Source organism: Rissa tridactyla, chromosome 2 (genome assembly GCF_028500815.1).
Source record: "Rissa tridactyla isolate bRisTri1 chromosome 2, bRisTri1.patW.cur.20221130, whole genome shotgun sequence".
Lineage (NCBI taxonomy): Eukaryota > Metazoa > Chordata > Aves > Charadriiformes > Laridae > Rissa > Rissa tridactyla.
Window position 1 is genome coordinate 145,596,237 of NC_071467.1, and position 13,629 is coordinate 145,609,865.

Consider the following 13,629-nt stretch of genomic DNA (forward strand, 5'->3'; position numbering starts at 1 on the left):
CTACGTCTTTGCATAGAGAGTAAGTTTAGTGCAATTAGCAAAGAGGCAAATTGGTCAAAAAAACTTGTACACCTTAAACTATGGGTGGCTGTATTAAACATAGCACAAAATTACTTTTTATGACATGGAAGCAGTTCAATTTGTATATTAAAGAAGTGTTTTCTTGGATTGTTTTTCTTAAGCTGGATGGATGGCACTCCAGTGAATTATTTGGCATGGGCACCGCATGAACCTAACTTTGCAAATAATGATGAAAACTGTGTAGTTATTTATAAGAATTTAGGTGAGTTTTGTATGTTTTTTCCTGAATTTCATTATATGTGTGTTTGTGCCACAACAGTTTTGGGTTTTTTTTCCCTCTGAGTGGCACATCTTCCCCCCCCCCCTTTTTTTTTTTCTTTTGCAAAATGTTATACAAGTAGAATATAGTATTGTATTCAGGACTTAAGAGCTTTTTGCTCTCATGTTCACCTTAAGCCTGGCATGGGGAAGCTCTGATAGAAGTCTGTGGCTGTGATTACTATACAACTATTACTATACAACTGTTTTATTTTTTTTATTAAAATTGGCCTAACGTGCCGCTACAAAATTGACATTTGTAGTACCTGGTTCTACATTGCTTTTAACATTCTGTAATTAACAGTGTGCATAAAGTGACGTATTTATTTTGGATGACAATATAGGATGATAATAAACTGAGAGACTCTGAGCATTTGACCTCATCTTTCGACCTAAAGCACGTTGTGTAAGAATGAGTAAAATTCATTTAACCAGCTCTGGATGTGGTGTCATACAGTTCCCCATTTATCTTGCATTCAGGATTTTGGAATGATATAAACTGTGGTTATCCAAATCCCTACATATGTGAAAGGCACAACAGTTCCATTAATTCAACTGTTCCTCCAACAACACTTTCAACTCCAAGAGGATGTCGTCCAACTTGGCTTTCCTTTCGTAATAAGGTACCATAACAAATACAGCACACATTGGATGTTTGGAAAAGCATTAAATAGAAAACAAGGGAATTATTTAATGGGATTGTTTCTTATTAAAGTAAAATATTACTCTTTTTTGCAGAGAGCTGGTTGACATCTGCATGCTTTTCTTTGTTTGCCCATCCCCTGCTTTGCAGAAAAGGTGCTTTTTTGACACTTCTAATGAAGTGGCAGATGAGCATATTCAGTTGCAATTAAGAAAGTAATTCGCTAGTCATTTCTTCAAACCTTTTGATATGCATTTCCTAAAGGCTTTAGACAGAGTTCGTGAATGATTGATGCTTTGATCTTGGTTTGTTTTTTGTGTTTTTATTTTTTTGTGTTTTTTTTTTTAACCAAACCATAATGCTTTTTTGGTACTAAATACATTTTGTCTTCCTTAACCTCACTAATGTGGGATGCTTTGTAGAGTCAAATAAATAAACAGGCAGACATATCAGTCACACGTAAGTTACCACTGTTAGATGACTGTCTGTAAAAAGTCAGTTTTGCTTATTTTCTAGGGATTTCAGATCAAATCTAGTATGTGTCTTGTTGAGCAAAGGACTTTCTAGAGATACTCAATTTTATACAGAACAACAAGCAGCACAAAAAGCTCATTTTAAGCTGAATGTGTTTTTTTCAGATAAATGCATTATTTTACTGCCTTTCTCCATCCTGCTTTGCTTAAAGCAGTGGTTTTCAATCTGTCAGGGATGTTGGAGTAACAATAATATATAGAGAATTTGTTCATGTTTTAGTGTTACAAAATATTTGGATCTGCAGAAGATGAACGTGTCACTTGGCATGCTGCACGAACAGCTTGCATGAATTTAGGAGGAAACCTGGCCACTATCCCTAATGAACAAGTGCAAGGTACTGTGTATAGTTTTGTAGCACTAGATGAGATGACATTTAATCTTTACAGGATGGCCGTTGTATTTGTGTGAATATGGACAGGATTTGAACTGTGACTGCATATCTGATTTTGGTTCCAAAGCATATAATTTTTTTGAAATTTACAATGAAGTCTTCACCTGTATCTAGCAAATTTTAGTGTTGGCTTATATATATATATATATACACACACGTGTATATTGTCCTGGCAGCCAAAGTAGAGCTTTTTCCGCTTACACATGGTGCCAGCTGGACCCAGCAAGTCCAAATGATGTAGTTTCACTAGGTGGCATTAACTCGCTGCATGGCATTCCTGTTAACTCAAGCAGAACACCTTTAGGAGCAGAACTTGCTGACTCTGAGCAGCTTCGGGCAGAGGTTTGGCTGCTCATACACCTACCCACAACTCACTATACAGATTTACCATTCTTTTCACTAGAGGAGCTTATTTTAATGAACCTAAGAGCTGCATCCCTGACTGGGGGAGATGACTTGAACTTAGTACTACTTACGTTTTCCACATAAGAAGAGATGAAGAATCAAACTTTCACTTTTCAAACATGGCTAAATTCTTATCCAACATAGTTTCTGCAATACAGATTTCAAGTGGTTCATGCACAGGACTTGAATTCTAGGTTAAAGAGAAATGAGCAATAAAGCTATTAGCACAAAACTGTTGTTATTGCTGGCAATGTAGGCATAAAGGCTTGACTTCCTGTTACAGTTTATAGCAGAACAGCAATGCTAACATTTGGCAGAGAAATCTAGAGGTTTCATTCCTGGAAATGTAAGTTGCATTCATTTTAAAAGGATGGTAAACGGTTTTAAAGGAAGGTAAATGGTTGATAGAGTGGACAGCAATTCTTCTGTTGTTTGCAGAGAAAAGCAAGCTTGTAACAAGGACTGTAGTAGTTGGCAAAGGCCATGATATGCTCATTTTATCACAGTGTTTCAATATATTGTGGGTCAGTGGGTTGCTGAATGCCAGCTGACCTAGCCTGCTGTATTTTTGAGCTAGCCACGCTAGCTAAGGCACATGAGCACCTTCCTGGACTGTGTAAAGCTGTGGTAATTGATTTGCTTGTGATGAATAGTTCTGCTGAGACTCGTTTTAAACAGGTCGCTTGTGCATTCTGCTCCCTGCTAAGACAGTGCAGGCTATTGCCCAGGTGTTCCAGGGAGAGAGGAAACACTCGTGGCTCTGTAACAGCCCTGTTTCTGCAGATGCACAAGTGGTAGGTGCTCAATGGTGCTGTCTGATGCCATTAGGGGGTAACCATTTTGGTGGGATTATCAAAAATGTATGTGCTCTACACAGCTGTATATTTCTAAGGCAGTTGTGGGGCTAGGATTCAAAAATGTTTGAGACATTATAAAAAGCATTTCTGTCATGCTTTTGGGATTCATTCCAGTACCCGGTACCAGTACTTAGCTGATGTATTTTGCCCAAAGCCACAGTTATATATCTGGTTCCCTGTTCATTAAACTCAAAAGTCACCTCATTTTCATTTTACTTACTTGTGTAGTCAACAATGAAGTGTCCTATATTACAAAAAAAATACTTAATGTCACCAATCTCAACGAGGCCAGACATTTCAGTTGTCTTTCATTAAAAGTATTTCTCTTTTTCTTTGCCTTTTTTTACTCTAGCTTTCCTCACCTTCCATATGAAAGATTTTCTTACTGATACATGGATTGGATTAAATGATATAAATCATGAAATGAGGTTCCTCTGGACAGATGGAACAGGAGTTTATTTTACAAACTGGGCCAAAGGCTTCCCGTCAGGACATATGGATTTATACTCATATGATGGCCAGGTAAGTAGCAATCACAAATTGTTCACTGAAATTTGATTTTAGATTACATTTACGCATTTGTTGGGGTTTGAGACATGTTATTGCTTGACTTATTATTTTCATACTTTTATACATGTCAAATATAAATACAAACAGAGTGAATGATTTTGAGCCCTTGGGCAGTTACTCTATTAGCTGGTGACAGGATCTGTGAAGTACTCATACAAAGACTGGTTTCAGATTTCAGTTCTCTGTGTCCATGAAGGCTACACTGCTTCTGTGTTCACCCTGCGTTCTCTCATCGGCTCTGGTAAAGAGGACAGTGGGATTCCTGCCTCATGGCATTTGCCCCAAAAACACACTGAATGAGCTCATCCTCCTTGTCCTCTGACCATGTTAGTGCCTGAATTTAGCAGGTCTCTCAGTTGGCCTGTAGCTTGCAAGGAGCACTTACAAACATTCTTCTCAAACAGCCATGTCTTACGCAGCAGCAAATTCTGTTAGTCACATTGGCGGAAAGGACGTGCTTCTATAAAGAGACAGCCATTCAGTTTTTAAGAAGAAAAAAAAAAAAAAAGAAGGAAATAACTTCCCCTGTTTCTCCATCATACAAACTGATCTGATAGGTCATTCAGTTCCTCTCTCTGATCTTGCGTTTTTAGATAGTTCTGTGCTATGGAACTACAGCACATTAGAGTACTAGCTCTATTTCTTTTGAATGCCACTTTTAATGTAGAAATCCTACTTTTAAGCATAATGCCCTTTTTCCTGATTTTGAAAGTAGCACCTCTGAGCTTCTTATCTCTAATGGAAGGAGAAAATTTGGAAGAATTTGAAGTTCAAAAGAGAAAGCATGTTTAAAATGTTACTTCTGGGAGGAATAATATCTATTTTTTTCTGGTTTTATGCATAGTAGTAGAATAATATATATTTTTTCTGGTTTTATGCAAAGTAGTAGTATTTCTATGAAATCTTCTGTGAAAACTTACAAAGTCCATATTTTATAAATTTCAGATTTATTTTTAAGTTTAACTTAGGAAAAAATAAGTTATCATAGTTAATACAAAATACTATGAACTGTTTGGTTTAAAAGATTTAAATCTTAATGCATTTCACTGACAAATGAAGTGTTTCTGTGTGCATCTCCTCCTGGAGGGCAGAACCAAATAAGTAAATAGAATAACATAAGTATGGATGCTTCATTGCACAAACCCATTTGTACACGTGCAGCCTTTTGAATTGACCACTGTTAGTTTAATACGTGCTAACGTAGGTTCTAGCTATCGTGTCCATGTCAGGGAAGTTGAAATGTCACTGTAAGGGTGATACTGACAGGTCAGTGGCTGCCTTTGGGCAGGAGCAGTTCTGATTTTGCTGTGTGTTCTATTACAGCTGGCAACAATAAATATGAAGAGACTGATATGTCAGAAATTTTGCATTGCCCATTGAGGATCCAGGTTTTTTTCTGGGGCAAAGTTAACTGATCTTTTCTACAGTAGTTGATTTCACTTCTCTTTAAATTTTTGTGGCTTTCTTTCTATCCATGGTGCATGCCTGGAGATACAAGAATACTGGAATTTCTCTGGTCTGCTTATCCACCCAGTGTTGTGCAAGAGAGAGCAAAATCAAGAAATTTGTGAAGTGCAAGAGGAACAGAACCTTCGCATCATAAAACTTATGCTGTTAAATGTTACAAGGATACAAGAGTAAAACTGCAGCATTACTTGTGTCTGAAGATGTAAAAGGGGGACAAAGTTTTGTATTTGCTTCTTCTAGCTATTTGTAACTGCTTTTATATCTTTTTACCTCGAGGCTGATTGTGTTGTCGTGAGAAACAGTCCTGTTAAGGATGCAGGAAAGTGGGCTGATGAGAGTTGTGATAACAACAGAGGATATATATGCCAAATTAATGCAGGTACTTGTCTTTTTAGTTAAAACACAAACAAACCTTATGGTTTTTCAGGGAATTGTTTGGGTGTATAGATTTCGACATCATTTCACTTGCAATAAAAATACATCCACAAATTGTTTTTCAGGCAGGAACACAAGGGTCATATGTGTCAGAGGTGCAGTTAGAGTCACTACTCTCTGTTGACCCTTCCCAGTAACTGCCATGTTACTACCTTCCTGAGCTGGAATATGTATCTGCATCTTTGTGTTTAGTGTGACCCTTCACATGATATTTGTTCTATGATTTTGTCTGTCATTTTCTGAACACTTTGGCTTTCAAAATATGTTGTGGAAAATACTGACTTGTACATACAGCATGAACTGTCTGGAGTGTGACTGTAACTCACTCAGACCAAACTTGAGCTAATTGACCTCCAAAAAGGAAATTAAAAAGCAGTGAAAACCTGGATTTAAATATCTGATTGATTTTTAAGGACCAGTCTGTTGTGGTTTCCCTTTTCTCTGGCAAAAAAATCCCTGGAAAACAACAGTATCTGCAAAGCATTTCTTTTGATGAAAAAATATTGTATTAAAGAAATTGTGACCTAATCTAATTCTAATTAATTTCAGTAATACTATTCTGGAGGATTATACAGAATGCTCCTTTGGTCCTTGACAGAGGTTGCTTTAAGCAGCTTTTTTCCTTTCTACAGCTTTGTAATTGATTTTCACTACGGATCCTGGCTTAAAGAATAGCGTATCTAACCCGTGCTGATCAGAAGTCAGGGAACGTGAAATCAGGAAAAAAAGGCTTTTTGTCTAATTCTATTTGCAACCACAGTGAAACCATAATCCCCTTTTGAACAAGTAGATGAGTCTTTTTTTTTCATCCTGTATTTTACAGATGCTGAGTCTCTGCCTTCTACAAGTTCATCGCAATCCAGCATTATCCGTTATGGTAACAGTAGTTATTTGTTCATCCATACCAAAATGAACTGGGAGGATGCACGAAAAAACTGCAAACGTGATCAGTTTGACCTTTCCAGTGTCTTAGACCCCTACAGTCATTCATTCCTGTGGCTAAAGATGTTAAAGTATGGGGTGCCTATGTGGATTGGTCTTAACAGTAATGTGGTAAGAATGTCAAATTAATTGAATATGATGCTGCTTCTCTTATGGACAAATTGGGGACTGAGAAGTCTTATTATCTCTTTTTACTTTAGCACATTAGTTTATATCTTGGTCCTAAATACTTTTATGTGCTGTAAGATCTACAGGTAGGAATCCATCCTCTTCCATTACTCTGATTAAATTGTATATATTACACATTTTTCACACTTTTTCTGTGATATTACACTCCACGTACTTCCAAACAAGACATTTTAGGCTAATATCTTGAAATATCTCTTTGTATATATAGTGTATTTGAGATAAAATCCACATATCTTAAGATGTACAGTGCAAAGCATTTGTTCTAAATAAAAATAACTAATTTACAGAAATAGAATAAGATGCTGTTGCTATGACTCTTTCAACATTTTTGAGGATAGTTAGCCAAATAATTAATTGGTTTACCTAATTTAATTTTATTTGTCTATTCTCTCACAGTTCTTTGGTATTTTGATACTTTCTGGATGTTAGAATGCACCACCCTTTCTTTTTGGCACAGACACTTGTCCCACATTCACTCCATTTGGCTGAGCACGTGAAAGAAATACAACTGAGTGAACATAACACACCACTTCCTAAAAACAAAAAGATTCCTCTAACCTCATCAATAGGATGATTCACTGAGTTCACCAGCTTTGGTGGGAAATTATTAAGTTTTAAAATATACTTTAAGTTGAAATTATCTCCATTTCTTGAAATTTGGGGGGAAACAGATAGTACAAAACTTAGTCTTCAGACTTTCCTACAAAATATTTTAAATGATTTTTTTTATTACTCCCAAATTTACAGTTTTGTTAAGTTGAAAATTAATTCAATGTTGCTTACTCTGCATTTCCTTTTGCTGAAAAGCATTTTTTGCACTGCCATATTTCTCAATGAATAGCTGCTTGTCACAGCATAAATTTAAAAGTTTGAGCCATTTGTATTTGTTATTGATTTCCCAAAAAAAAAAAGTAATTCTAGCACAAGGTGCTGCATAGACAGACATTTGACTGACAAATACATGGTTAATGCTTAGATTTTAATCATTCCTGTTGATTTGTTTTGTTCTTAGACTAATGGGCGTTATGAATGGATTGATAACTGGAGAATGAAGTATACTAAATGGGCTGAAGGGGAGCCAAAGCAGAAAGTAGGCTGTGTCTATCTAGATGTTGCTGGAGCCTGGAAGACAGGATTCTGCAATGAAAGTTACTTCTCTGTTTGCAAAAAAAATGATGGTAAGGACTTGAATCTAACCATTGTATTACAAGTATTATCTCTTTAGAGTTCATTGTGCTGGGTGGTCTGCTGATATATACTTAGACGCTGTTTTTTATTTCAAGAGCTAAATAGATGAAATCATTAAAAGTTACTTGGGTTGAATGGAGCTGCTTTAAAATGAGGGCCAACACCTATTAAGAAAGAGCTAGTGTGACTGTGAATAGTCATCACTTTACATGAATAATGTTAGATATATTTTGCAAAATTTAGGCTCATATTACTCTGCTGTTTATTCTGATATTGAGTAAGCATGCAAGACCAAAAACCTCAAAAATCAAAAGGTAATGAATGTTAGGTAGTAGTCAAGCAGCTGTGGAGTTGAAGGGGGAAGAGTTGAATGACTAAGCCGTAAGGAGTCACAAGGAACGTTTACCTATAACAGCTTTCCAGGTTTTCCTTTTATAACTGAATAACAAACTACAGGTGGTATAAAAATGTTTAAGGATAATTCTTCAGGCTGCCTTCTCTTACTTTTTTGACCTGAAACTCCTGTTACTATCATCTGATAATGCCTTCTGCATTCCATGATATTAGGTCACAACCCATATGACCAAGTTCATATGGGCCCTAAATCAGCCAAGCAGTCAGGTGTGAAAATAGATTTGTGAGTAAAGTGTTGAGCTGAACTTAAGAATGTGTTAAAAATATGCTTGGATTCTTTGCTAGATTAGATTTCTTGAGACTACACTTGCAGTACCTTTTGTTCATAGATTTAGGACTTTTTCCCGTTATTGTGTTGTAGTAAGCAGTGTAGACTACCAAGATTACATTTTTTTAAAGATCCGAGTGAGTTTCCCAACATTTGGTTAGAATGATCTATTCATGATAAAAGTATATATAAGAAGCTGTTTCCTTAAAATTTTGTGCTTTCTTTTTTTTTTTTTTGTTTGTTTTGTTTTAATCAGTTCAAGCTCCCACTGAGCCTCCTCAGCTTCCAGGAAAGTGCCCTGAATCAGAAGGGCACAAGTCTTGGATCCCTTTCCGAGGTCATTGCTACTACATTGAATCTTCATCTACCAGAAACTGGGCCCAGGCTTCTTTAGAATGTCTTCGACTAGGTAAGTATCCTCCTTGATCAAAGAGCACATCTTTCTGACTTGTTTTTCCTCTCTGTGGACAGCTGAATATGTGCTATGTATTTTTGTGATTTCAAGGATGATCCAAATGTTGGACAAGACAGTTGCGTACAATTATTACCTTAATTTGTGAGGATATGGAAAATAACCGCGTACCAGTGGCACACACTGTCTTTCATGTGTGTGGGACCAGGCTTTAGAGGAGCTGTGTGGCCTGGAGGGGAGATCACAAGTGGAAACTTTGTCCTTTGACCCTGCTCTGTAGTCAGCCTCATCCACAGCAGTGACTAAATCTTATTTTAATGGCATTTTGTATCCTTTGTATTCCTGATCTAATTTGCCCCTTTGTTATTGCATTTTTATGCCGCTGGAATGAAAGTTACAGCTCTCTAGGCTGGATAATATATTAGTAAACAGGGGTTGTTGTGTTGTTTCATTCTTGCAGCTTCCTTCTCTGGGAAACTGATGTAAGGTTCATTATGCCAGGCTTCATATGTCTGTCTTTGGTGTCTATAACATTGGTGGCAATGTCACTCAGGTGTCTAACCTCCCATTAGAGTATGCAGAGATCTTGTTCATGCTGTCAGTGGAACTGAATACAGATTCTTACTCCCTGGCAGTTGTTTATATTTGGTGTGATGTTTGGTCAGGTGAATTGCACCCTAAACTCCACTGACTGGGTTGATAGGTCCCCGCTGATAATAAACCTACCAGTGAAACCCATGTCAAATGTAGACACCTAGAGCTGAGTAAGAAGAATCTCACTCTTTCTGCTGGTACTCAGGTTCCTTCTTGGGTTGTCATGAACTAGTATGTTGTCAGCTCTAGTTTGAGATACTAGCATTTTTGAGGGAAAGTTCAAGTTTTAGTATATGTTCTTTAAATCTTACTATGTTCTCCGCATCAACATTTGCATAACATTTGGGTGAAGATATTTGCTAATATACTTTTAAATATAGAAGAGTCTCCATAATACGACACTTTTGCTGTAGCTCGGTCTTAAAGACTATGACAATTGTTACAGTGTGACCCATTTCCATAGTCTCTTAAGTTCTTTTGTTGACACAGCAGATGCTCAGTCTTTGAAAGCTGCAGTGTGTGTTCTTAGTTATGCATAGTCAAAAGGACCTTGACAGTTGCGCGCATAACAGCTGTTATTTGTTATCTGCAGTTCTCCGCCTTAGATGAATGATTATAATTTTGAATAAGCTTGTGTGAGAAATTAAGTAACACTTCTTTTCTTTGGAGGACTGAGTTTCTGAAACAGACTTTCAGTAAGAAGAGTGGGGCAAATAAATGAAAGCATTTTAAGATGAAGTTTGAGAGGAATTGAATGATGGTGTTGCATGTGATAGCAGGTGCCTCTGCTCACTGACTCAGGTTGTCCACAGCTGTCCCACATCTTTGCTGTTGGAATCTGCAGGTACATCAGAATTGCCTTTTTCTGTTGAACTAAGATTCATGAAAAAAGGCGCTGACAGTTTGTTTCAGCATGTGTGTTAAAAGACTGGCATTATGTGGAATTTAAAATTTGAATGCTAGTATACTTAAGACTTTGCGTCACTGTCATCCCCTTCTCTTCGAACCCATAATCTTTCATGATAGTTGTTAGGGCAGGCTGAATCCAGCAGCGGCAAGGTTGCCGTGGCTATATGCTCGCAAGTCCAACCAGTGACAAGGCTGAGACTGTGTTCCCTGTAGGTGCACACACACATATGCAACACATCTATACATATATTCATCGGTGACCACACAGATTGACACAGGCAGACACACAGGGCACTCAAATGAACACAATCTGTGCCAAAATCCTGATTGTATTCCCCTCTCAAGTTGATGGGGATAAAGGTCTGTTAATGGGAATATATACAGAAATACAATGTGGATCCCTCCAGGAGCTAGGCTCAGACACTCAATTTGCCTAGTAGCTGGCCCATGGATCTCAGTGTCCTTAGTTGCTGAGACCTGGAAATATGAGCCCCCATGGCCACCAGCTTGTCTCCTGTTGCTGGTACAGACCCCATCCCCACCACACACACACACTGGTCCCTCCAGTAAGTCAGTCCCCCACGGTCTCACCCATAGGGGCGCACACACATACAGAGCTTGTTGGAACTCCCCTGGTCGCCAGTAGCCTTTCCCTCCTTGATCTTACCCTTAGAGATGTCCGCACACTAGGGGGTCTCCTCATTAGAGACTGGCAGCTTTTATGGTTCCTCCAGCAGCTGGCTGGGACTCCCCTGGTCCCTCTGATAGCCAGCTCAGCTCATGGTCTCACCCTTGGTGATGCACACACACACCTGGCTCTACCTACTTGCTGTCTAGGCTGACTTGATATTCCCTAGTGATCACACACACTTGTGTATCTGCATGTGCTCCATTTGGTGGCACCATGAACACAAGGGTCTCTGACTCATGCTCCCACTCCAGTTGCTGGTGCTAAGACCCCCATGCACATGCATGCACACAGAGTGAAGAGTCTTTCACACATGAAAATAGTTAGAGTTTAATAAGATAGGACTGTCAGCGCAGATCAGGCACAGGGTGTGGCCAGACAACCGTACTAACCAGCAAAATATTTACACATGACCAGTATTTTTATCCCCTTATCCCTCTTATTTTCCCATACTTGTTCCTCCCAAATCATCTAAGTCCATCCCTTTCCCTGCCTTTGGTTCTTCCCCTGAATATCTCATAGTAAGTCTTGTGCAACCTTGAAATGCTCTTGTGTAATCCCATCGTGTGTCCCATACCCCTAGGCAGTAACTCCTCTCAGTCGCAAGGATACTCTGATGTTGACTTGATGGGTTTCATGCTGGGACACTAGGGCAGAGGCTGTCCTGTGACAGCCCTAGGAGGGACCTGAGCAGGATGTCCCATCCTCTGAGCCCATACTTTGGGTTCTTTACCTGCTGTTCTGCCTCTTTGCTCCTCTGGGCTTGTGGAGATTGGCCTTTGATGAGCTGATGGCTCTTGTGGTAGGCCTGGGACTAGCCAGGGAAGGGGTTCTCTGTCTGCCATTGTCTTTCTGTGCTCCCTTGTGGATGTGCAGTGAAGCTTTTTATCACACAACTTAACAGTAACCGAACATCTGATACTATGCAGCAAAAGAGGAACAATTAGAAAAATGTAAAGCCTACAGTGAAAAAAGGGGAACATTCCATGTTCTCGTATGTTCTGCTGTCCCTGCCTGCACTCTGGGTTTTGTTTGCAGCTGGACATTTTCCAATTATATCTTACCCATAGTAGAATTCTGAACTGTAGTAGAATTTATCAGTAGCTCAGCAGTGATTCAACTGATTTCTGTATTTTCATTCTGTGTAACTGTGCCTTCCTCACCTGAGAAAAAAGACCTTCAAAAATTCAACAGCCAAATCAAAACAGTCAAGTGCCAAACACAGCTATGACTCCATACCTATTGACTGGATTCCCACCCCAAAATAAAGAGAACTGAAGATGCACTTTTACCAGTGTTTAATGGTGAACTACAGTGTTTAATTACATACAAAGTTGTGTAGCTCATTCTGTCTACTCGCTCCATGCTGTGACTTCTTGACTTTGCTAGAGCATCATACAGAATGAATCATTATGGCAGAATGTCTGCTGTTTTATGTGGATGACTTATGGGGTACTACACTAACGGGGCAACGTATGACCAGGATGATCTTTCTTTCTCTGACGTCTATGAAGAGATTGCAGGAAAATAAACAAGACCTGGTTAAAAAAGTTACACTAAGGACTGTAGTCAGAAAGTTAGCAAAGTCTGCTAGACATGAACTATACAAAGGCTCAGAAAACATTTTATCATGCAAATTTTATGATATGCGAAGTTATATGGCATACAGACTGAAGTTATATATACTTTTTACTAAAAACTTTTAATTTTGTCTAATTTTTTGGGTTTGTTTTTGTTTTCTTAAATAGTAACACATCAGTAGAAGTTTATGCTTGATACCATATTGGCCTGTTGTATTTTGCCGATAGTTGTTGTTCAGTTATGTTGCTGTTTCCCAGTGGATGAGGAAACAAACAACATGCTAGTGCGATTTCATGGAAATGATAAGAAAGATATCAGCAACAATGCCAGAGTCTTTCATAAGTTATTATCCAAAATTAGTTTCTGTTTTGAACACAAACTCTGTTTGCAATTTGGCACAGATAACCAGTGTCAAAAATAAGACTGACGTTGGCTAGGACAATGAGAATACTTTCCACTGTGAAACGTATGTTTTTTTTCTCCATGTCTTCCAGGTGCCTCTTTGGTATCAGTTGAAGACTCAGCTGAAGCCAACTTTCTGGCATACACCATTGAACCACTTGAAGGGAAAACATCAACTTTTTGGACAGGAATGTACAGAAACGTGGATGGTAATTTCTTTACGTTTGACATCTTTTTGTTTGGTGAATAATTGTCACAAACTGTTTTACATGAGTGTTGAAAATGTCACATTATATTTCTGTAATACATAAAAAGTGAAATTAGAAAAGGAAATATATTATCATCATAGGGGAAGCTGGTCAGTTGTAATCAAGCAACAACCAGTAATATATAACAGAGAC

The 13,629-nt window shown here is 38.2% G+C and overlaps 1 protein-coding gene across 3 annotated transcripts in view; it reads left to right on the top strand.

Moving 5' to 3' along the window:
- The window catches only part of MRC1 (mannose receptor C-type 1), a 59,423-nt gene that overhangs the window by 41,168 nt on the left and 4,626 nt on the right, over positions 1-13,629 (top strand). For all 3 annotated transcript variants that reach the window (XM_054189902.1, XM_054189903.1, XM_054189904.1), the window contains 9 exons: positions 183-283; positions 820-962; positions 1,736-1,850; positions 3,522-3,691; positions 5,483-5,585; positions 6,465-6,694; positions 7,785-7,950; positions 8,899-9,051; positions 13,321-13,437. In XM_054189902.1, coding sequence (XP_054045877.1) covers positions 183-283; positions 820-962; positions 1,736-1,850; positions 3,522-3,691; positions 5,483-5,585; positions 6,465-6,694; positions 7,785-7,950; positions 8,899-9,051; positions 13,321-13,437 — 1,298 coding nt within the window. The remainder of the gene's footprint in view (positions 1-182; positions 284-819; positions 963-1,735; positions 1,851-3,521; positions 3,692-5,482; positions 5,586-6,464; positions 6,695-7,784; positions 7,951-8,898; positions 9,052-13,320; positions 13,438-13,629) is intronic.